Source organism: Equus asinus, chromosome 21 (genome assembly GCF_041296235.1).
Source record: "Equus asinus isolate D_3611 breed Donkey chromosome 21, EquAss-T2T_v2, whole genome shotgun sequence".
NCBI lineage: Eukaryota > Metazoa > Chordata > Mammalia > Perissodactyla > Equidae > Equus > Equus asinus.
This window is the reverse complement of record NC_091810.1, coordinates 27,664,307-27,688,771: the sequence shown is the minus strand read 5'-3', so window position 1 is coordinate 27,688,771 and position 24,465 is coordinate 27,664,307. Positions and strand designations below refer to the sequence as shown.

The window sequence follows — 24,465 nt, the reverse complement described above, 5'->3', positions numbered from 1 at the left end:
GATAATACCTATCCAATAGAGTCATTGTGAAAATTAAATAAATTAACACAAATTGCTTAAGGTTGAGTTGACATGCGATAAAGTTTCAGTATATATTACCTGTCATTATCAAAGCTACTCCATACTTGCCATACAGGAGTAGGAGCGAACTCTATATTATATCTTTCTCTAAACTAAATGATCTTTCCTGCCTGTTACGGACTGAATATTTGTGTCCTCTCCGGCCCCAATAAAAATTCATATGTTGAAGCCCTATCTCGCAATGTGATAGTATTAGGAGGTGGAGCCTCTGGGAGGTAATTAGGCTTAAATGAAATCATGAGGGTGGGGTCCTCACAATGGGATTAGTGACCTTACAAGAGGAGATCAGAGAGCTTGCTCTCTCCCCACCACATGAAGACACAGCAAGAAGCCAGCCTTCTGCAAACCATGAAGAATGTTCTCACCAGGAATGAAATCAGCCAGCATCTTGACCTTGGACCTCCCAGTCTCCAAAATTATGAGAAAGAGGTGTCCGTTGTTTAAGCCGCCAGTCTATGGTACTCTTTTACAGCAGTCTGAGCAGAGTAAGACATTGCTCCGTCTCTTAAGATTATGTCCAAGGGCTGTGGAGTAAGGCTATCTTATGGATTTATTTCTGAATTCTAGCTCAAATCCTTATTAGCTACATGAATTTTAGGAAATTTCTTAACTTGTCAGAGCCTCAGGCCCTCATTTGTAAAATAAGAATAACAATAATGAAGGCTCAGAAAATTGCCAAAGGAATTAGATGATATAATTCAGGCAAGGCCCTTAGCTCAGTGGTTGGTTCAAAGCAAGCACTCAATACACGTTGACTACAATTATTATTTTAAGATCCAGCTCAAATGTTGTTTTCTGCATGAATATTTTTCTATCTTCATTTCTCTAAGTTCTCTTTTCTTAGAACTTCCATGTCAGTCTTTTTTGTATTTTTCTTAAATAGGATCTGAAATCTTAACATTTTTCTCCTCTCGTTGCTTACGTGTGCTTTCTTTCCTTCCTAGACCGACAGCAACCTGATTTTCACCCATCGTGGATTCCTCTATACCCCTTATCATAATGCCTTACACAAACCACACAGTAGATGCCTGCTGAATGGATCTTCAAAGAGATAAACTTTAAGTGAGAGATAAAGACATAAGCTGCCTATGGAAAGGTGTCCTGGAAGTGGGAACAGGGATGGGGTAAGGTAGGAGAGAATGATAAGGAGTATAATTTAGGGGCACTCTCTAACACAGCATAAACACTGTCTTTTCTTCACTTACAGGCATATTTGTAAGATATGTTTTACTGACCAGAATCAAGATTCCTTTTGTTGTGACTAGTATAAACGCATGCATGCATATGTATGTGTGTGTGTTTATCTTATTCTCAAAGTTCACCACTAGTCATGAGTTAATGCTTAAGACTGCACCCTTACGTAGCGTGAATCCAATCCATTAAGCTCTAATACAATTCATGGAAAGACATAATATGCACAGGGGTACTTCCAAACACTTTCATGTGATGAGTACTTTAAGTCAGCTGAACACTTAAGCAATAGTCAATTAAATTGGTTTCAATGAACACTTTATTTGCAGGAGTCAGCGAACTAATAAACAGATACTTTCGAGACAATGGCTACTTTAAGAGCTAAATAAAACTATTTAACTTTACGTGTTTGTATAACTCTAATAGTATTTCCAATACACATTATTTTTAAGTCCCCCAAACACCTCCTTAGTCACCATAAGGCTTACAGAAATCCAATATGTGGAGCTGTCAATGATCAAGGTTATACAAACAAAATACACCAACAATGCTTGCTTGTTTTCCCCCGATTTTCACATGCATACTCTAATAAACTGTCAAGATTTAAATGGGATACATGAAAAGCAATTCTAGATTTAGGGTGCTACAATTGAGGGGATGATTTGAAATAAGTTTATCGGTAAAAACATAGAGGATGTCAAGATTTATAAGCAGAGATCAGTGACATCTCCATTTCACCAGTATCTATGCTATTGAATCATATTATACTGCACACAAATACCACAGAATAAATGACAGTCATTTGAGTTCATGGCAACAGTTTACTTGAAGTGACACATTAATGCCACAAAGTCATTTTCTCAATAATTACAAGGATGGTGGTATTGAAACCAATTGAAAAATATTCCTCCATTATTTCAGGGGGAACTTGAAAAGCTTATTTTGCTTTCAAAGCTTTCTTTAATCACTATTTGGATGAAAGACTAACCCAGAAAGTTATTCACATTAAAATCATAAAGAGGGGCTGGCCCCGTGGTGGCCGAGTGGTTAAGTTCCTGCACTAACAAATAGATGGTGACTCACTGTGTTTTTGCAGATTACATGAGCTAAGCAAGGCAGCTGCACAGTGCCTGGCATGCAGTGAGTGGGCTCTCATTCATTAATAAGGTTAGTATTCCTAATTTTGCTGTCATTACTATTGTTTTCCTCATCTAAGAGTTCCTTCCTTTTCTGGCTTCTTCTCGGAATGCTGGAGGGTTCTCATCTCCATCTGTGTTTTCCATCCAGGTCTCCGGTTCTTAAACTTTTCTGAGAGCAGCTCAACTCAGTAAGAAATATATGTAACATGAGGAGTCAATACACATATAGTAAAACAACAGTTCCATGAGGGCTGGCATACTGTCCATTTTGTTCATGTCATATCCCAAATTCCTAGAAGTGCCCAGCAGACAATATTTACTAAGTGAGCAGTGTGTGCTAATGTATTCTACTTCATCATTTTTTAAATTCTAATTAATTTATTCTAATAAAAATTACTGGTCATGATCCACTAAATTGATATTTTTTTTTACCCATTATTTGGTAGTGACCTCAAGTTTAGACAACTCGCATCCCTGTTTGTGCTGGGTCTTCATGTCACCCAGGAGGCACACCTCTTAACGTGGACAGAGGTAATGTGCTCTAGACTCAAGGTGACATGGAGCCTTGAAGTCATCCTCGACCATTCCTTTTCTCTCATACCCCACATACATTCCATCCACAAATCCTTATGATTCTACCTTCAAAACAGATCTAAATTTGATGGTCAACTCCGCTGCCACCCTGGAGTCAGCCACCATCATCCCTTGCCTGATCCCTGCATTAACTTCTAATTGGTGCCTTGACTTGCTCCCCTGTCCCTCTACAATCAATCTGCAACACAGCATCCGGCGAGATCCTTTTAAAAAATAAGTCAGAACATATCACTTCTCTGCTCAAACCATACCATGGCTCCTGAGGGCATTCAGAGTAAAAGCTCTAAATATTTTCAGTGATTAACAAGGTCTTTCATTCTCTGCTGTATCCATCTCCACATTACCTTTTGGCTCTCTCTCATCTACTATTTCTCTCCATAACTACTCCTGGGCCAATCATGTTAGCTTTCTTGCTGTGTCTAGAACACCAGCATGTCATATATTAGAACCTTTATTATGGACTGTTGACTCTGCCTGGAGCTCTCTTCCCTAAATATCCACAAGGACAACTCATTTACCTCTAAGTCTTTGCTCAAATGTCATCTTCTCATTGAGGACTGACACAATGCCCTTATTTAACGTGGCGACTCACATTCCAACCCCCCACACTCTCATCCTATTCTGCTTGGTTTTTCCCTCATAGCACTATCATCTTCTAACTCAATGTCAATCTCTATCCTAATGTAAGAGAACGTAAACCCCACAGTGACAGAGGTCTCTGTCCATCTTCTTCACTGAACACAATGTGCGGCACACAATAGATGCTTCGTAGATATTTACTTAAGAATGAACGAAACCTAGCATTTTTGAGGGAAAATACAGCCAAGTTCATCTTAGAAAAAGTTCTTGGCCAGAAATTCCTATTTGCCTCTTTGTTGCAGGAAGAAATCACCAGCAAAACAACAGAAGAAAACAGAAGAAAAACATGCACAAAATGATGGATAACGAAAGCTGAAATGTGAAAAGACAGAAAACAGAAATTAGCAAGCATTTGCTGCATTGAGTTTATATCTTTAGCTAAACACTACTCTAAGTGATTTTACGCAATACGTTTTTACTTGCCATTCATTATGAAATTTCCCTATATCAGGAACAGATTTATAACTTTAATACACAAAAAATGGACCAACATTGGGTAATAGAATATCACACTCACAAGCTTGCCTTTTAACATAAATTTTTCATAAATTCAAACGGAGTACCAACATTCAGAATATAAAGTACTGCATGAAATCAATACTCTTTAGAAAAACTGGTAAGAGCCAAATTATTTTCCATATATTATAAAGATTACCAATTCTCTAAGTAATACCCTACATATAATTTATCATAACCAATTAATCCAATTCTCCCTTACAAGCCCTTAAAGCTTTTTTATCAACATATCAAAAAAATCAAGTTTAATCTTTAAATTTGTTTATTAGGTCTTAATATTTTAATCAAACGGACATTTTTTCTGTAAATTTGTTCATAAATATATAAAATATTTCTCAAAAATGCTGAAATACAATCAATACAATTTGCACATGGTTTAAATTTACAACTTAAAATGTTAACCATTTGAAAAAATCATCTCATTTTCTTCAGCTACACTTCCACTTGCGGAGTATATCTTCTTTTCAATTAATTGTAAAATTTCAAGGTTACTTGCATAAAAGTTGATATCGTGAACAACAATATTGTTATGGTATATTTCCTTTCATTTTGTCCCTTCTACTACAGCAGAACTCAAATTTGAAAACTTGTAAAGAAAAAAAAGAATCCAAGAAAAAGAATATTTTAGTTTTGATATCTGTACTGGTATTTCTCCAGAGACCATTTGAAACGGCAGAATTTGTAAATCATTACTCTTTCTTCCTTAGATGAGTAGCAAAGAAAATGTTTTAGAACAAAATTGGGACATCACGGGAAACTTTGTTAAAAAAACAACTTTATTTTGAAAGTTGGAGGTTTTAATTAATAACCTATTATTGATTATAGATTTTTTGCCACATATTACTGTTTAAATATTTGAAGTTTGACATAAAGGGGGTCAGAAATCGATTCCAATATACGCATGTCTTCAAGTAACCTGTGTTTTATCTGACAGTGCATTTGGTCTCATGCCACACCAATTTCCTCCTCTTAGAAAAGAAACACGATAGGCTACTTTTTTAAATTAGTTTCCTTCGGTATCATAAAGGAATTGTGTTTATGTAGAAAACTGGTCTTCTCAGGTGATGGGGGCTGAATTGTTTAGGAGTGAGAGGTGATGACTTCTGTAACTTACTTTCAAATGGGTTAGCCAAGCAATCAATCAATCAATCAATGGAAAAAAACATACGGACATATGTATATAGATAGTAAAAATAAACAAAAATGGTACAATAACTAAATCTAAATAGTGCATATGTGGGTATTTTTTGTACTATTCTTTCACCTTTTTAGGTGCTGGATTTTTATAATAAAAAAAATTTTTATAATAAAAAAAGGAAGACAATAAAATAAAATAAACCCCAAAACTAATTGTTGTATATATACAATTTCATTTTTAAAAATCTTTCTCTTATTCATCTACTCCAGAAAACAAAATAAAACAAAGAAAAAGGAAATACATCAAAGGATTTTTAACAGTTGCTTTTGTATAGTGAATATATGAGAATTGTTCCTTTCTCATTCTTCAAATTTTAAATTTCAAATTTTCCAAAATTAAAAAGGAAAATAGCCTACCTTCATTGAGGTCTCTTAACTAACTTATTTGTTCAAAGAAAAATAGTATCATTTTTAAAATTAGATATGAAAATACCAGCATTCTTTAAAATTTATATTCTCCCTCGTAGAGTTACAACTTTGAGCTCCTTTTAGAAACAAAAGTCATGAATCAACATTTTCAAATTCTAAATGATTGTTATAGTCATAATACTACAACAGATCTGTAATATTAGGTGTCATTATGTTTGCTATGGAAATAAAATGGCTTACAAAGAGATGAAATGAGAATCCAGTTATCAGAAGAGAGAATTAGAATTTTCTTTCTGGGGAAAAAAAGGTTTGTTTTTCTTTGCTACTGCTGGAGTACTATTTCAACATTTAAAAATTATTTAACATATGACTTGAATAGAGTTCTGACCCCAAGTTAGAAAATACAGCTTATGGTTACCTCCTAGGCAGCCAATGAATGAAAGCAGGATCAACTGTTTCCATGACAACATCATCTTTAATTGCCAAAAGCAAGAGTAACTCTTGTCCAGTCTCTGATGAATAGAATGCTTTGTCTTCAGGTAAATCCTTTAATCTGTAAAATATATGTACAAAGAAGTTAGACTTGAAAAAATGAATTGCTTTAAAAAAACAGATTTTCTTCTTTTCATAAAACTGTATCATTCACAGACGCTCAAAATCCTCAAATGAAATGAATCTTTTCTGACACAAAAGAGAAAATATATGGAATGTAAATACCTAAAAATCACTTTATATACCTGATATACAATGGAAGCTTCTTCATAGAATTAGAAATGTTCAACAATACTGAAATGGTAAATATTAATATATTAAATATTAAAACTTTTGCTGGATAATAATTACAACAAATAAAGTATTATCCTGAAATTCTAACTTTTCTCATTTTCTCTAATGACAACATTTTGCTAAAACTAAGAGTCAAATAAGCAGATATCTTGAAGAACTGCTTTTTGTAGTTTCTGAATCCCTCATAGGGCATATAAATTATAAAGAGCAATATCACTGTTCATCTTAATCCTACTTTTTTCAGTGCTAACTTCAGAAAGCCCCCAATTATGTATGCTTCATAAAACAGACCAAAGTTGCTAATAGTGAAAACTGTTCAATCTGAGAATCTTGCAAATGAAACTATTTTTTGTTTTCCTGAATTTTCATAAACTTGAATGTGCTGGTTGAGAGGAAATAATTATGTGAATATCTTGTGTTATTTTCAGTGGCAATTTGAAACAAAATTGCAAGGTTAATGATCAAGTAGGCTAGATATACACACCTAAAATCAGAGAATCTTTTCTCGATTGCTGAAACTCAGCTGGTTTCACACAGGGGTAATGAATGATGTTAACTCAGCCATTTTAGCAGAGAAGGTGTGCAACTCATTCAGCAGCTGCTACTGATTGGGCTGTATTAGTTGTTGCTGAGCAAAGGAGAGAAATCTCAGCTTTCTTAAGACTGTGGCTCTTAACCATGGGATCCTGTTGTCTGATGTATTCAATCAGAATGAAGTGTGTCCCAAATAATAATAATGTCAAGAATTAAAATACGACAACTTGCAAGTTATGTACTTAAAATAAGACATTAAATCAGTCATTCCTATAATAACGTTGTTCTTGTTCACTTGCAATCTAACATATATTCATGGATGGGAGGCAAGACGTGGAATTGTAGCTAGAATGCCAGGATTTAGGCATAACTCGGAATTGGCCCATGGGAATCTGGAACAGGTGAAAATGCCATTGAGAACTACTGTTCTAAGAACTGCAGGTTAGCACCTTACACCATCATGGGATCTGTGACGATCTCTCACTCTTCTCATTGCTACAAATTGCACGTGTACTTGTTTGGGTTCCCCGTAATGCAACCACTGCAAAATGAATTCAAGTGCAAACAGTTTACTTGGGAGGTAAAGGACAAAAAACAGCGAGGGCATGGGGAAGTAAGACAGGGAAAGGAAGGCAGCTAACAAAAGGTAAGATATAAAACCACCAACCCAAGAGTGTGACTAGAGCTTATTTTCAGTGGAAATGCAACATGTGTAGAACCTGTACCTCAGAGTCATCCAAGAATTATCCTTGAGTTGCCCAGAGCTATCTTTTGCCAGAGGCAAGGAGGCTGGGGTATTTATATACCAACTCCATTAGTCATTTTTGGAGCCTATTCTTGGGGACTATTAATGACCCAACATGCCCAGCCTCTCATCGGGGCAGTAAAATGACTGCAGAAGCCAAAAAATGCCTTTAGGTAAAGAAATGCATATTGTGGCAACTGGAAGTGGTGTGTCCACTGAAGTGATAAAGGCAAGAGGATATGAGCGGGGCACACATAGTGACTGCTACACTAGGGATAGGAAACTGAGAATTTTTGAAGCTATTTTCAATAGCATCAGGTCCCAGGAGACTGATGGCCAAAATTATTGAATGATTTAAGTATGCAAGGGAGAGGCACACATTCTCCCTCAATCAATCATTATATTTCTCAAACCTTTCCAGTGGCTGATTTCCCCTACTTAGACCGAAGGCCTTCAGATACCTAGACTGCCTGCCTTTATTTCTGCTCAAACAGTGACACATTTTGTGTCAATAATTATTTTCAACTACTAACCTGAATGATAACTGAAATCATTCTAGATTATATTTAATTTATAACTGACAGCTATAAACACTGTAACATCCTCTAATTATACCTGTGAAGAAACTGTAGTCCTGAAATCAAGAGAAGGGTGTCACACACACACACACACAGATACACATATAAAGTAGAAAAGCTAGAAATTTTTTTTTAAACTTTCAAATAAAATACAATGGCAATTGGTCATAAAAGGCATGGGAACATAAAATGCAATAATAAGACACATGATGTGTCAAAGAATCATGAGAAGTAGGGGAGTGAGTGCAAAGTATATTAAAGTCTGGGGACAATGGGTAAGTCTCGACCACTGGAAAGGCTTGAGGAGTAAAATATTGATTGAACTGGTATTTCCTCCCTTCAGGAGTTAAGCTTTTCCAGTTTATACACTACATTTAACCTAGAAAGAATTTGGTAATAACAAAGTAACAGACTTAAAAAGAATAAGTAGTTGGGATTTTAAGGAAAAAAAGGACAAGCTTTAGCAAAGGATACGGTAGTAACATCATCATCGCCATTATTATCATTATTAAAATGTTACCTATGGCCCAGCCCTGTGGCCGAGTGGTTAAGTTCGTGTGCTCTGCTTCAGCGGCCCAGGGTTTCGCCAGTTTGAATCCTGGGCGCGGACATGGCACCACGCGTTAAGCCTGCTGAGGCAGTGTCCCACATGCCACAACTAGAAGGACCCACAACTAAAAATACACAACTATGTACTGGGGGGCTTTGGGAGAAAAAGGAAAAATAAAATCTTAAAAAAAAAGAAAAGTTACCTAAATATGTTTAGGTACTTTTTCTTAAGGTAGGGATGGGCAAAGTCAGGGAGATCAAAAGGTACAGATTTCCAGTTAAAAGTGTGGGGATGTAATGTACAACATGGTGACCATGGTTAATAATACTGTACTGCATATCTGAAAGTTGCTTAGAGAGTAGATCTTAAAAGTTCTCGTCACATGAAAAAAAAATTTTAACTATATATGGTGACAGATGTTAATTAGACTTACTGTGGTGATCATTTCCCAATATATACAAATACTAAACTATTATGTTGTACACCTGAAACTAATATAATGTTATGTGTCAATTATACCTAAATTCAAAAAGTACCTAAATAAATATGTGAAGCTTTGCTCAATGTCATACAGAGAACAAAAGATATGGTCTATGTTCCAGTACTGCAATGGAGAAACCTGTGTTGCAGGCTGAGGCAAGGAAGAATGCTATAAACGCTTATAAATAGGATAAGGAGAAAATTACTAGACTGACACATCTCTGCAGGTCGGCCAGTTCTTATCCATCACTGGCTGCTCCAATGTCCTAAAAACCCTTGTACATACTAGGCTTTAAAATAATGTTTCTTCTTGAGCTTGAAGAAGAATCAATAAGTCATCGCGAGAGATTAAATTTTTATATGGACATCAAGTGAGTGAGAAGCATTTCTACTGGAATGAAAGAATACTTCACGCCATTTGAAAATTATTTCAGGAAAATGTATAAGAAGGCATTAAAAAGATAAACAAAAAGTTATCTTCCCAACAAAGCATCCCCAAGGTAACATGCATATGTTACATTTAAAAAGTATAAAGATAACTCATGATCCCTGCCCTCATGGAGGATACAAACTAGTGGAAGTCATATGATTCAAATAATTACAAACTATTTGTAACTTGGCCACTGTGAAAGGTATAATGAAGGGGTAGAAGTTTCTATGAAAGCCTCAATGAGAAGAGAACTCATCAGGAAGGTCAGGGAAAGCTCTTCTGAGAACGTGGAGTTATCAAGGAAGAAAAGAAGAGCTGCTATAATCAGATGTGTGGATGTGTTGCACGTTGAGGCAAGGAAGAAATTTTCCAGATATAGACAAAGACTTAGTATGGCCTAGAGTATGGTAAATAGTCTGGTGAGTACCACTGTCTGGACCCTCTCCTATCATCACCACCTCATCTCCCAGGCTACCCTAGAACCCTACTCCACCTCCCCAGATCCACCACATAAAGGGTCAATGCCCGGCTCAGCAGTGGGCTTCCAGAACCCTGCTCTAGCCCATGTCACTCCTGATCGGTCAGTGCCCATGCCCTACTGCTGGTTAAATATTTTGGCCATCACTTCTCGGCATGAGGAATAGAATACGTAAAGGCCCTGTGGCTTAAGGGTTCACAGCTTGTCACAAGAACAGAAAGAAGACTAATGACATGGAATACAGATGGCCAAGTTGAGTGGTCTGAAATGAGACTGCAGATGTATAATGGGTGTCAACCTTATATGCCCGGCTAAGAATATTAGTCTCAGTAAAGGCCTTTGAAAAGTCATTGTAATTTTAACCAGGAGTTGATATAATCAGATTTGCAATGAACACTCAAATCAGACATATTATAATCTTCATCAAGTTTAAAAAGATGAAAACAAATTTTGCAACACACCAATTTCATTCTTGCCTTCAAATTCATAGAAATCAAAGGCTAGACAATATCTGATTTAAGAGAAGAAATATGTATATTCTTATATTCTTATATGTGCATACACACAGACATATACAGTGTAAAGTCTGAAGATAAAAAGAAACTTCATTCAGAAATATTATTTTTAAAAATTATGCTCCTCATTTTTGATCAGTGCCAAAGTAGGGCATTGACTTTATAAATAATGAAGGTAATTAATACAATCACAACCTGACTTCTCAGCATTGCCAAGTATTGTCATGGAGAGAAGTGACATATAAAAGCTCGTCCCACTTCTGAAATCACCAAGCTAAAATAAATACAAAAGAAGCTACTAAAGCAAAACAAATACAAATCAAAATGTCATCTGCTACAATAAGAATATTCTGCTACTTACAAGAATGTTTCAAATCAAAGAAAAAATAGATACCCTTCAGAATTTTCTCTGCTAATAGGCATTTGTATCTGGGGGCTAAAGCTTAATATATTCACAGCACATTTCTCATGGCAGTCTTTAAATAGCCCTAAATTTAGTGCATATTGACAACTGTACCATCTATTCTTAATGTCAGCAGAGCTAAAAGATGCTAGACTTTGGACTCAAAACCAAAAATGCTCTAAATAGTTGTTCCTGGTTGCTCTAAAAGAAGAGACCATTTGTGGCTTTTGTGATACACTTTACCAAATTGCTACTAAGATTGCGGATCATGAAATATTGACATGTATTTTATAATAATAAATGTGTGTAGGCAACTTTGAATCAGTCTTGGCAAATGCTCATAGTTAAGTTTCTTTGCATGGTGGAAAGTTTAGGTGTGAGAATGACTTGGCCTCATTTCTATCAGAGTAACAAGTACCTAACGAGCATTGTCTTTTTCAGAGACAAACCCTACAGCAATTTTGTTTAGAAGGAGTACTCAACACCTTTCTCACATCCACAAGACATCACCTCTAACTTCGATATCTGAGAAACAAATTCTATTCATGAATATTCATTGTTCCCAACCCCCATCTAAAAAAGAAAAAAAACTTTTGAGCCGATCAGAGATTTTCAGTATAGCAAAATATTCAGTTGTTAATGAATAAAAGTTTGATGCTTATGGGGGTTGTATTATGAGTCTTCTACAACTTGCATTAACTCATTTCCAGGGTAGGCAACCATAACACCATGGCAGTCAACCAATAAATGACTTTAATGACTTCATGAGACTGCACATCCTGCCAGATCAGAAATAAGCGTCATATACCCACTTTGTTTTCACTCACGATCATAACCATTCATTCATTCACAATGCGCACATCTTCCAGAAATGTGGTTCATCCACTCTGCACACTAAACCTGTCTCTTTCCTGCCAGAACTCGCCTGGCAGGGGATGAAATTTACATGAACACTGGGCTTCAAGTCCAAGATTTTGACAACTCCAGACACATCCTCACTACAGTTCACAAGTGTTCAGCAGCCAAGGAGAGGGAAGAATATAATGTGCCTAGTTTGATGTTCTCTTCGCACCAGTAGTTCTCTGTATACAGTAGCACAATCAGCAAATAACACAAATGCCAGCAGGAAGTCATCTCATGCTCCTGTGGACACATATAGCACTTTATCTTCCCTCCTTTGACCCTAGGCACTTTCAGCACCTTCCATTATAGTTATTTAGACCGCAGCTCCTCTCTCCAAGTAGACTACAATCTGCAAAAAAACAGTGATTCACAACTTTTTGTAGGTTAAGGTCCTTTTTGAGACTCAGCCAAATCTATAGACCCACCTACCTCCCTACTCCAAATACACAAAGACGGACATAAGCCAACTTTGGCTTTGTACAAAATTTGTTTTATTGTACTGAAAAATAATCTTTTATACAGACATAATATCTACATATGCATATGTGTGTACCTATGTAAACGTGTGTGTGTGTATTTGGAGATTTATTTCTTGCTTCTTTTTTCACACATAAACTAACAAAAACATTATCAAAATGGAATTAAATATAAATTATGCAGATTGGAAAGAAAAAAATCTGTTAAAAAAAATGCTCCTGAGAAGACTACTGTTGAAAAGCTTGACAAGAAGTTGAAATTATGCAGCTGTTTTTGGTATGGCAAATCATGTCATCTCTGACATCAGTTAATTTTTTCTTTCGGTCTTTAAGCAATCAGTGCATATACGGCAGTAGCAAAGGGAATCAGAGCTTTCATTTTGCATACACTGCAGTTGGTGAGTCAGCCATAGAAAAATATTGCCAGAACACTCTGAGATGCCTTACACTGATTTCAGAGCCTCTTTTACTCCACCCTCAACTCAAAGAGATCTTCTCTGGTAATTCAAAGAGATCTCTCTGTCCTCAATTCAAGGAGACTTTCACTGATGCTGCGTCAGAAGAAAATTACAAATCCATTTTTCAGTTGGTTCCACTAGTTTCATCCAAGTGCAAGCTGAAGGGAAAAGATACAGCTACCAACTCATGTCAACCCATTTCCTGCTTCAAAATACTAGACAAAATGGCCACATTTCTTAAGTACGCTTGACAGAGGGGTTACTTCAATTTTCTTGCTTTACATTAAGCCTGAAACTCACGTGACCATTTCCAGGGCACAATGCTTTACACACATCTCTCCAATCAGGGCTGACTCCTTCGACTTGACACCCAGTAACGACCTTTGTAGCATGTCTCAGGACAAGACTTTTGTTTTGGAGCAAGTCTCAGTTTCAATAAAGTTGCAGGATTTTCTAATGGAATCTTCAGCTCTGAGAAAGACTGGCACTGTCTGATGTTTTTCCAAGGCGGTCAGACCTAAGGTGCTCTTTTGGGATTTTTTTTTAAATTAACGTTTCCATTGAAAAGACCTTGGCCCTAAATAAAGGACTTAGACTTTTGGGTCTTACCACATTTAATGATGATAGGAAAACTAAATGATAAGCAAATTCTGTGATATACTCTTATCCTTGACATTTTCTAAATTAAACAAGGAACAAAATAAACAAAGACAAATTTCCATAATTATAAAGGGTGCATGGGTTTTCTTTCCTTCTTATGAAATGGGAAATTACCACAGACCTCATGACATGGTGATGATGAGCAAAGTACCATTCATGAGTCTGCATAAGAACATTACTTGCCACCATATATTTACTTAGAATTTTAAAATAGCTTAATAAAAATATGATGTGAATGTTGTTCTACAAAGACAATTTCTAAAATATCAGGAAGGAAACTGAATAGTAACATAATTATCACTACCTTTTATTGAGTGTTTGTTATTTTCCAGGCAGTTTCCTAGGTTAACCCAGTTCACACTCACCACAATCCATGAGGCTCATTCTATTACCACTCTCATGTTTCAGATAAAGAAACAGAGATACAGATGGGTTATGACATTTATCCAGGAGAAATGAAGACAGAAGCTATGTATTTCCAGTTTTTTTTCCCACACAATAGGAATCAAAAGGAATGCTTACACAATCAGATAGTTAGGGCACCATTAAGTACAACCTGACACTTTCTATATTTTTAAGGGTTTGTATTAATAATTGACAATTGAAACTAGTTACATAAGTGATAATGCATTAAATTTCTTTTTTTTTTTTTTTGAGGAAGATTAGCCCCGAGCTAACATTCATGCCCATCTTCCTCTACTTTATATGTGGGATGCCTGCAACGGCATGGCTTGATAAGCAGTGCGTAGGTCTGCATCTGGGATCCAAACCAGTGAACCCCGGGCCACAGAAGCGGAGTGCGCGAACTTAACCACTACACCAGGGGGACCAGCCCCATAATGCATTAAATTTCATTAAATTTTTAAGAAACTAAATTTCCTCTATAAAGGAAAAGGACTGGACTATTTAAATAAACAACTCTTCTTCTTGATTTCAAGCATACACACTGTGATAATGCACCATCTCTATGGTAGGTATGAACTAAGAAGAATGTAGCAACCCTATTCGGGATTAAATCAAGATGTATCAAAGACACATTAAGCCACAAACATAAGGTGCAAAATAGTGTGTGAAAAGTATGAGATCTTTTGTATGGGGACAAATAATATACACCTATATACATTTATAAGTGCACAGAATAGTTTGCAAGCATACAGGAGAAACGGAGGAAGCAGTTGTCTCTGGGGAGAACCATGCACTTAGGAACAGGGACTAGAAAGAGAAAATACTTCTCACTCTACATTCCTTTATATATTTTAAATTTTCTGCAATGTACACATATTGATTTCTTAAAACAGGAGCAACCATTTTTAAAAAAGAAAAAAATCCCACTTCATTTCTAACATGATAATAGGTAAAAAATATGTAAATAATTTTGTTGTGAGAATCAAGGAGAAATGGGTAAGGGGTTGAAAAGTGCTAGAAAGGACTTTTCGGCTGAGACATAAGCAGTTCCAACGGGGGCTCTAGCTGTGCACACTAGGCAAGGCCATTCTGTTCCTTGCCTTGTAATTTTGGATGAAGGAGGTGATCTTGCTGAGAAAACCCATGTTCACTGAGTACCTACAGCTTGTCAGGTACAGGCACAGAGAGAACATTTTCAAATAAATCATCTTCTTTGCCCTCAAGGCACTCCCACTCTCAAGCAGCACACTGACCCAGAAACATTTTAATAAAAGATTCTGGACTGAAGGAGAGGGGTCTGTAACAGGATGTTAATGTGAAGTTCCTTGAGTCAGCAAGACACAGCAGGTATTACAACCCAAAGGTAAAGGAGGTGCCAGAACAGAACAAGCGGCAAATTTTCAAAGGAGATTCTGCAAAACCATCTGTCCTGCTCTGAAGCCCTCACTCACATCAGAGGTGCTGGGAGACTGAGTAAAGGATTTGAGAAAGGTCTCTTTGGAGAGAATTCTGGTGAGTTCCACTCCCTTGAGGGAAGTAAGGACAGTAGTCCCTTTAACTCCCTGGGGGTTACGCTTTAAGGAAACCAGAGAGAGTTGCATTTTGAGGGATTCAGTGGTCTATGACAACACTCATAAGAGGAGGCTGACGCACAATAGAAGACTGCAATTTATGAAGGAAATGGGTCCTCAGAGACATTAGGGGCACAGAGTGCACAGTGTTTCCTGTGAGCCAGACACACACCCGAGAGCACCTGGGGGAATGTGGTTGTCATACCTCCAGCGCAGGAGAACCACCCAACAGGGAAGGAGAACTTCCACAGGGAAGCTAGGCTATCTCTGGACTTCTGGTGGCGGAGAAAGGAGGAAGTGACTAGCTGAGGGGGGAGTGTATCACTACATTAAGAGAACTGAAGCAGAAATGTACCCAAAGTTTGGGGATCTCTAATGAACCCATCAAAGGACCACCGAAAGAAAATAACAGTTGTCCACTCCTGGCAAGTCCAAAGGGCCATGATCCTAAATCACTACAATGGAATCAACCAAGTAAAACTTGTAGGCCCCTGTCTTCTCTTCCATTGCAAAACACTAAGGAGAACTGGAATTAGCCAGTAGGGGGAAGAAGTGTAGACGTGCTAGGTGAAAAAAAAAGTCAAAACCTTCTTTCTCTGACTGCAGACTTCCCCCTCTGCAGCAGCTTACCCTGGGGAGGAAGACTAGTTTTATCTTTAAATCAAGTTCTAAATATGATACAGCACAGGGCATATTAATTTTTTTTTTTCTTCGAGGAAGATTAGCGCTGAGCTACCATCTGCTGCCAATCCTCCACGTTTTGCTGAGGACGACCAGCCCTGAGCTAATATCCATGCCCATCTTCCTCTACTTTATACGTGGGACACCTGCCACAGCATGACTTGCCAAGCGGTGCCATGTCCGCACCCAGGATCCGAACTGGTGAACCCCAGGCCTCCGAAGTGGAAAGTGTGCAGTTAACCGCTGCACCACCAGGCCAGCCCCAACTTTTTGATTGAAATATGTCCAATATCTAAGCATTATCAAAAGTAGAGCAGGTAAGGCTATTTGGGTTTTCATCCAGGAGCAGAAGAGGAACTCCTCCTCAGAATCTAAGAGGAAAGAGAGAGACAACAAAGTTGACTTAGGTTCCCAGCTCATGAGCTGCATCTCTCCAACACACAGCCAAAGATAAGAAGAAAGACCAAGGATTAGAAAATGGGGAGACACCATAGGACATCGTAGAAGAGGGCACATCTGACGAAACTGTTAAAGAAAAAGGAGGGCTTACCTAAGGAGAGAAGGAAAGAGACAGCTACTGGGAGGGACCTAACATCAGCAAAATCTAGTACAGTAGGGGATACCTGGGAGTCAGCGAAATGACTCAGGGAAAATCTAGAAAGCACTGGGCTGGGAGAGAAGTGTGAAAAAGCTCAATGTTTAAAGTGTGAGCAGAAAAAGATGAACTCCCTGAAGAAGACAGAAAAGAACATCGAGAGAAGCCCACTGCAACTCACAGATGGACTGTGTTATGACAGCTAAGGGTGCACACAGAGCACTTAGTTTTGCAAGGGAGTGATGGAGACCATCAAAAGAAAGAGACTGCCTGGGACCAGGGGTGGGTATACAGAGTGATTGCAAATGGGCAGGAGAAATGGAAGTATTCTAAAATTGGGCTGCGATGATGGTTGCACAACTCCATAACTTACCAAAATTTCTTGAATTGTACACTAATATGAGTGAATTTTGTGGTATGTAAATCTTACCTCACTAAATCTACTTTTTTAAAGGCAGAAATAGAGCATCAGAGCAAGAAAGTACAAGAAGGAGAGAGAGGGAGAAAGAAACCATAAATTAAGGCCTTCAAAATGCCTTTGGTGATGTTCTCATACTTAGTTTGAGTGGAGTCCTTGAAAAGCATCAGCCACATTGTGGTGGGTAGAAGTGTGAATAGAGGGAGAGGAAGTGGAATCAGTGAGAATCAGCTACTCTTTCAATAATTTAGAATGAGGGATGGGAGAGCGGTTAGAGATGAGTGGAGAGTCGATAGAGAGTCAATGAAGGATATTTTTAAGTTGGAAAATTCTTGAGCATTATTTATAAACTGAGGGGAAGAATTCAAAATGGAGGAAGGCAAAGATCTATTTTTCTAGAAGAGAGAATCTTCCTGGAGTTAACTTGCACGGTAATGATTCTGCCTCAGCCAAAATCACATGAGCAAGATTAAAAGTAAATGATGACAGCGAAAAAGAAGTGATTCCCTACTGTTCAACAGGTAAACGAGAAAAGATGGGCTCTGGGAAGGAGTCATCTCTTCCTGAAGTATTTCAGGCTGGTCTCTGTGGCTCCTTATTAGCATCCCCAAAGGATCACGGAAACATAGATACCTGGCCAGGGTCCAGATGCTCAGCATGTCCTGTCTGTCTGTGGTTGTATTTTTATTTTCATAGGTAAATTAATTTAGAAACCATGGTTTGTTCTTATGGAGTCACTCCATTTTGAGGGGCATTAGAAACCAAGCGCGCTGTACCACGTTTCCCTCTTCCAAATCTGACACTACTCAGGCAGCACACGTAGACGGCACATTCTAAGTAAACATCTCAAAGCACTCAGACACATTTAGCAGCATGAATCACTAAATAGGATACTAGTACAGCACTGCAGAGAATCCCTTTATCCCCTAGATGTCTAAACCACAATTCCAGCACAATGGATTCCAGGTGGATAATAAAGGCAAATACTAAGTACCTAATGTGCGCCAGGCAAGATTCTAAGTGCTTTAGAAATATAAACGTAGGGCATGTCCCAGAGATGATACCGTCACCTTCCCATTTTACAGATAAGGTAACTAAGACAGTGGAAGGTGAACCGACATGCCCAATTTCACACACACGATCCTGCCTGAGTCTGGCACTTCTAAGTCTATCCCTAGTTGCTGTTATTCTGCCTCATCTATTGTTGGTTTCCCTGAAAACACGGGCAGAATGTGGCCCAAGGCAGTGGCTCTCAACCGGGGATGATTTTGCCTCGCAGTGGACATTTGCTGATGTCTGAGCAGGTTTTTGGTTGACACAATTGGGGATGGGAGGGGTGTGGATGTCCTAGTGGCTTCTAGAGCATAGAGGCCGGGGGGCCACTAAACATTTTATAATGCACAGGACAGTCTCCCATGACAAAGAATTATCTGCCCCAAATGTCAATCGTGTCGAGGTGAGAAACCCAACCTGCGAGCAGTTTGGCATCAGAAGACCCTAAAGCCAGCTTCTGTCCAGCCTAGCTAGTTACTGTTCACAACTTTACAGAAAAAAGGCCACAATTCATCCTTTGCGTGCGCTGCTCCCATACAACTGTGAGCCATGTGGGAAAACAGAATATAAGAGCGCGATGGCCCTACTTTTAGAAAATAGCTTTGTATTACGAAAAATTTCAATCACACAGTAAAAAGAATAGGATAATGAACTCCCACATACCCATCACCCAGCTCCAACAAATATCAATAATCTCCCATTCTTGCTTTGCCTATAGCCCCACTCACCCCACCTCCCACTCTCCCACTTGATTATTATTTTTTTGTTATTTTGGGTATAATTTGCATACATTAAAATACAGAAATCTTAGGTGTACAACTTTTTAATAGAAAATCTCAAAGAATTATTGTTTTTGTAAAGTAAAACAAAGATCTTCCTATTGTCAGGTAAAACATGAATACAAGAGGATGGCTCCATGAATTATCATAAGGCAAATCCCCTTGTATGGTGGCCTCATGTGAACACGTCTCTCTACTTCCCAGTCTCTCTCACACACTCCACCAGGAATGGCTTCCCCGCTATCTAGCATCTAAGTCCATGTCTTTCAAACTTCAGATTACATCCCATTTAGGGGGCTATCCATAGGTTTTTGCTTGTGTGTGTGTATGTACTGATGCAAATGGGAAAGCAGAATAGAACCTATCAAAAGGTACTGAATTAAATAAGGGTTCGTACTGGTTTGTACAATGATATCATGGAAGTGTAATGTATTAAATATTGAGCCCTGAAGTATTTCTTACTGAGTGGTGGTAAAAAATACTTTAAAATACATGAGAGACAGAATGAACTGTGGCTAAACACGGTATACAAATATATGTGTGTTGTGTGTGTGTGTATATGTGTACATATATATGACCTGCGGTATAAATATATAAGTATACACACATACACATCCACACAAGGTTGTATAACCTTGAGTGAGTTATTACTTAAACCTCTTTTACCCTCATATTTTACATCTGCAAAATGGGGGTAGTAAGTATGTACACAACTGGTTTATTGTAAGAAGTAAGATTGTGATTATATGCTGAGCCAACTCCCTGGTCTTCAAGATGGCATGGTTACTGCTATAACTCCAAAAAATTAAATATAATAGGCAGCTTGACTGGAGATAAATCAAAGATTTAAACAAAGTACTAACTTGAACATAGGTCTCTAACTCATTTTAAAGAGACAGTAACTGCTCTTGGACTGCTTAAACCTTTTTTTAAAACATTTGTTGCGCTTAACTGTGTTTTTTAAGTTGCTTTATCACAATGAATGGGGTGATTTTGACACCTTTTGGAAATGATAATTGTGGCTATGAATAGTTATATGCTTAGAATTCACACCTATTAGAGGCTGTATCTAGGTGAATAAAACATCCACTCTATCAACACAGAAGTGTAAATCTAAATTGAGGCAAACTGTGATGGCAGCTTGAATTTATACCCACTGTATCAATTTCAGCTGAGGATGACAGAGAGGAAAGTACCCCAGTCCCCTCCCCCAATGCAACAAGCCTCTATCTGTTTTCATAGATATAAGTAATGGTTCAGATGAAGCCCATAAACTACAATGGGAGTGGGGGGACTTCAAACTAACTGTATGTTATAACCTGGAATGTATAGATACAAAACCATAAGGAGGGACGAAGGCTGAGGACAGGAGCGTGCATGCCCATCTAACTCAGCCTCGGGGCTGTCCACACGGTGCAATGTGAGCCCAAGGCTGACAGACACTCCGATTTTTCAGAAGAGTTTTATATGACAGCTCCCAGTTTTCAAACGTTAGCAAGCAACTAATTAAAACTACTTCAAAACATTTGTGTTGACCAAACAAAAACTACGTCTACAGACATAGCGGACATACATTCAACCCATCTTAAAACCTTTGACCAAAATGCATTTTCCCACCTAAAATTCTGAAAAGCATAATTGATCACTCTTGCTGCTGGAGAAACATACAACACTGCATATTAGAAAGACTTGAATATCTCTTCCAATCAGGAATACAGATTTTTTATTTTACTTTATTTTGATGAGGAAGATTGTTGCTGAGCTAACATCTATGCCAATCTTCCTCTATTTTGCATGTGGGATGCGCCACGGCATGGCTTGATGATCGGTTGTAGGTCCATCCCGGGATCCAAACCTGCAAACCCTGGGAGGCTGAATCAGAGCACTCAAATTTAACCACTACTCCACTGGGCCAGCCCCAGGAATACAGATTTTTAAAAGAATTTTATTTTATCTTTTCACTAAGGGAAATGCGACAATGGGGGAGAGGATGTATCTCACCCACTTTTCAAAGGAGAAAAATCTCTGTTATGCAGAAAGTATTCCATTTTGTTCAATGAGATGGTTCTCATTCATCTCCTAATGAATTCGTGTCTAAGAACCAAAACTTTGAGGCCAGCCTGGTGGTGCAGTGGTTAAGTGCGCATGTTCCACTTCAGTGGCTTGGGGTTCACCAGTTTGGATCCCGGGTGCAGACATGCACTGCTTGTCAAGTCACGCTGTGGTAGGCATCCCACATATAAAGTAGAGGAAGATGGGCACAGACGTTAGCTGAGGGCTAGTTTTCCTCAGCAAAAAGAGGAGGATTGGCAGCAGATGTTAGCTCAGGACTAATCTTCCTCAAAAAAAAAATCCGAAACTTTGCAATCTAAGTTCAGAGGGTCCTGAAGATTGTTCCCATATTGGAGATTTCCTCTGCTCTATGTACACAGGCTGTCAGAGGCCACAAGGAGCCTCCTCTCTCTACCCCAGTGTGCCATACTGATAGTAACTTGTTCTATGCATGCCACATGGGAGATATTAGGAAAGCATTTGTAGCTACTGGCAGAAAAAGTTTGAAGACTTTAATGAAGTCTTTTAGGTGCAACTAAGAGTTGACACATTTCAGTTCACACAACAGTAATCAATGTGGTTTCATGTCCCCACACAGTTAGACTTACGTGGGGAATGAAACTGAATTTACCAAAAGCTACATGCAGATTTGGAGGTAAAGGTCCAACTGTGAATACCAGTGCTGCTTCTTCAGCACCTAGAATTCTGCTTGGATGAATACACTTATGATAAACACGTTTCTGGGAGTGGACTTTCTGATTCCTGGTTTGTCCAGAGCACAGATTCTGCTAAAGTCCTGCTTCTCTAGACCCTCCAGACAAGGTACCCCTATGTGGACATTTGAAGACATATTTCATTTTGTAGAACCAGATCAAGCTTCCTTCACCAGGCCTTCAAATTTCGGAATAACAAACACAAGTGACAGGGGCCTGCCCCATGGCCGAGTGGTTAAGTTCGCGTGCTCTGCTTTGGCGGTCCAGGGTTTTGCTGGTTTGGATCCTGGGTGCAGACATGGCACTGCTCATCAAGCCATACTGAGGTGCTGTCCCACATAGCACAACTAGAAGGTCCTGCAGCTAGAATATACAACTATGTACTTGGGGGCTTTGGGGAGGAGAAGGAAAAAAAAGATTGGCAACAGCTGTTAGCTCAGGTGCCAAAAAAAAAAAGACCACACAAGTGACAGTTTTCACAAATACATACTCCAATTTTCCTAATATTGTATACTCAGACTATAAGAACATTAAAGAACCAGGAAGACATTAAAGTTAGTAAAGAGTGTCAGGTGGGGACGGCATGAAGCTGCCCAATGCCTACCCAGTACAAAGTGACAGCTGTTTCTCAGTTTTAGACAATAGGTGATAACCTGTCATCTTTTTGTTTTTCCGTTGACAAGTAATTGGTTTTTTCAAGAGGGCTGGTCTAACACAACTTGCCTGTAGACAAGATGGGGCCTGCACATCTGGACTTTGAGGCCTCTGACTATAGAGGTACAGGGGAGAAAGAACAGAACAACAAGAACAAAAAACCTCTTAAGAGATTCTTCTTCAAATAGAGATAAGCTCTGCTATGGCTCAGTTTCTGCCTAGCCATTTCCATGAGCATCCCCACTGTATGCCCAAAAGCCTATCATGGTGCCCAGCCCACAGCAGATGCTCAAGACAATATGTGTTGAATTAAAGAACATCAGATTTAGGGCAGTAGTTGCTACACTTGGCTCCACATCAGACCATCTGGGGGAGCTACGCAAAAACGCTGATCCCCTGGTTACCGGTGCATCATAATTTCCAGGCACCAAGCCCAGAATTTCGGGTTTTTTTCCTAAACTTCCCCAAGTAATTCTGCTGCAGGGTCGTCGATGCATTCAGAAACAACTGGCTAGGATGCAGCGAGCTTCCAAAATTCTAGCCCTAGCTGTCAGTGACAAGACTGAAAGACTGTGGCTGTTTTAACATTTTTAACTTGGGTTGATTTTCCCTGACTCTCCCGGAGACAGAATGGAAAGTTCAAGTTGTTCCCCAAAGAGTTGCTTCCAGAAGCACAAGTTGTTTTCAAAAAAAAAACACTGAGAAGATTCAAGAAGGCCTCAGCTGGAAACACATTAACAGAGGAGGAAGAATTTCCTTCAAGACTAAATAGATAAAAGATATTTCCCAGCTATGGAGGTATGGAGGTCTGGAAGTCCACACGGGAGTGGCAACACTGGAAAAAAGAATGGTTATCCAGAGTTCCCAGGGGGATGGACTTGGAAAAGATTCCAAGACACAGAAGCCGGGAAAGGCATCCTGACAGGAAGGGTCATGGATAGAGTCAACGCAGATGGACGAATGATCTGTGATCCACCCTTCCAAGCCTTGCTAATTATCACCCATTTCATGATTCATAGGACCTGGGAAGACTCTGAGAAATATAGGACACCTGGCCAGGTAGAAGAAGGGTTTGTCATTAAAAAAATAAAACAAACACCTAAGTTGAGTTATAAAAATATAAGAAGCAGGATTTCTTGTGCCATTTTAGCTTGGAGGTTGCAATTCCAACCACTAACATCTTTCCACAGCAAGGCTTTTTATATAAACTTGGGGGTGATGCTTAGTTGAAAGGATTTTGTACAGATTAATTAGTAACCGTTTGTGAAACACTTTGGTGGGTGCAATAAGAATGCTCCTTATTTTGGTTACATAACCTACTAATTTTACAGTTTGAAAGCAGAGTGATTAAGGTTTTATCACAAGCTAAGAAAGCCAAGAAGGCTGAACCTCAGTTAAAATTCTTTCCCTTTGTGTTCCTCCTGAGCTCAATTAGTTGCAGTCAGGCATCTATTATTTTATTTAGCAATCTTGGTGCTCTGAAACATTTTTTCAAGAAAACAACAAAAAAGATTCTGATTTATCATAATAAAAATCTTGCTATTTAATGTCCATTTCGGAGATGCTCCACTTTATCGGAGCATGTGTATCTGAACAGATAATGTTTATTATCATTGGGCCTTTTGAAAATTTAAGAGTTTTACCATATAAAGGATATAAAGAAGTGTGGACATTCAGGTCCTTCGTAGGTGGTGTGTTTTTCTGTGAAATGCATTTCCCTGAGGCAGGAATGGAGGAAAGAAACCAAAAACAAAGCTGCTGGCTCTACAGGGACTAGTAACTAAAAGTCAGGAAGTTGCTGAAGATTTGCAGCCACACCCAA

At 38.5% G+C, this 24,465-nt stretch overlaps 1 protein-coding gene across 5 annotated transcripts in view; it reads right to left on the bottom strand.

Moving 5' to 3' along the window:
- CNTN3 (contactin 3) overlaps positions 1-24,465 on the bottom strand; it is a 314,732-nt gene that overhangs the window by 228,615 nt on the left and 61,652 nt on the right. For all 5 annotated transcript variants that reach the window (XM_014851951.3, XM_014851952.3, XM_044754830.2 and 2 more), the window contains exon 2: positions 6,145-6,279. In XM_014851951.3, coding sequence (XP_014707437.2) covers positions 6,145-6,199 — 55 coding nt within the window. In that variant the 5' untranslated portion in view covers positions 6,200-6,279. The remainder of the gene's footprint in view (positions 1-6,144; positions 6,280-24,465) is intronic.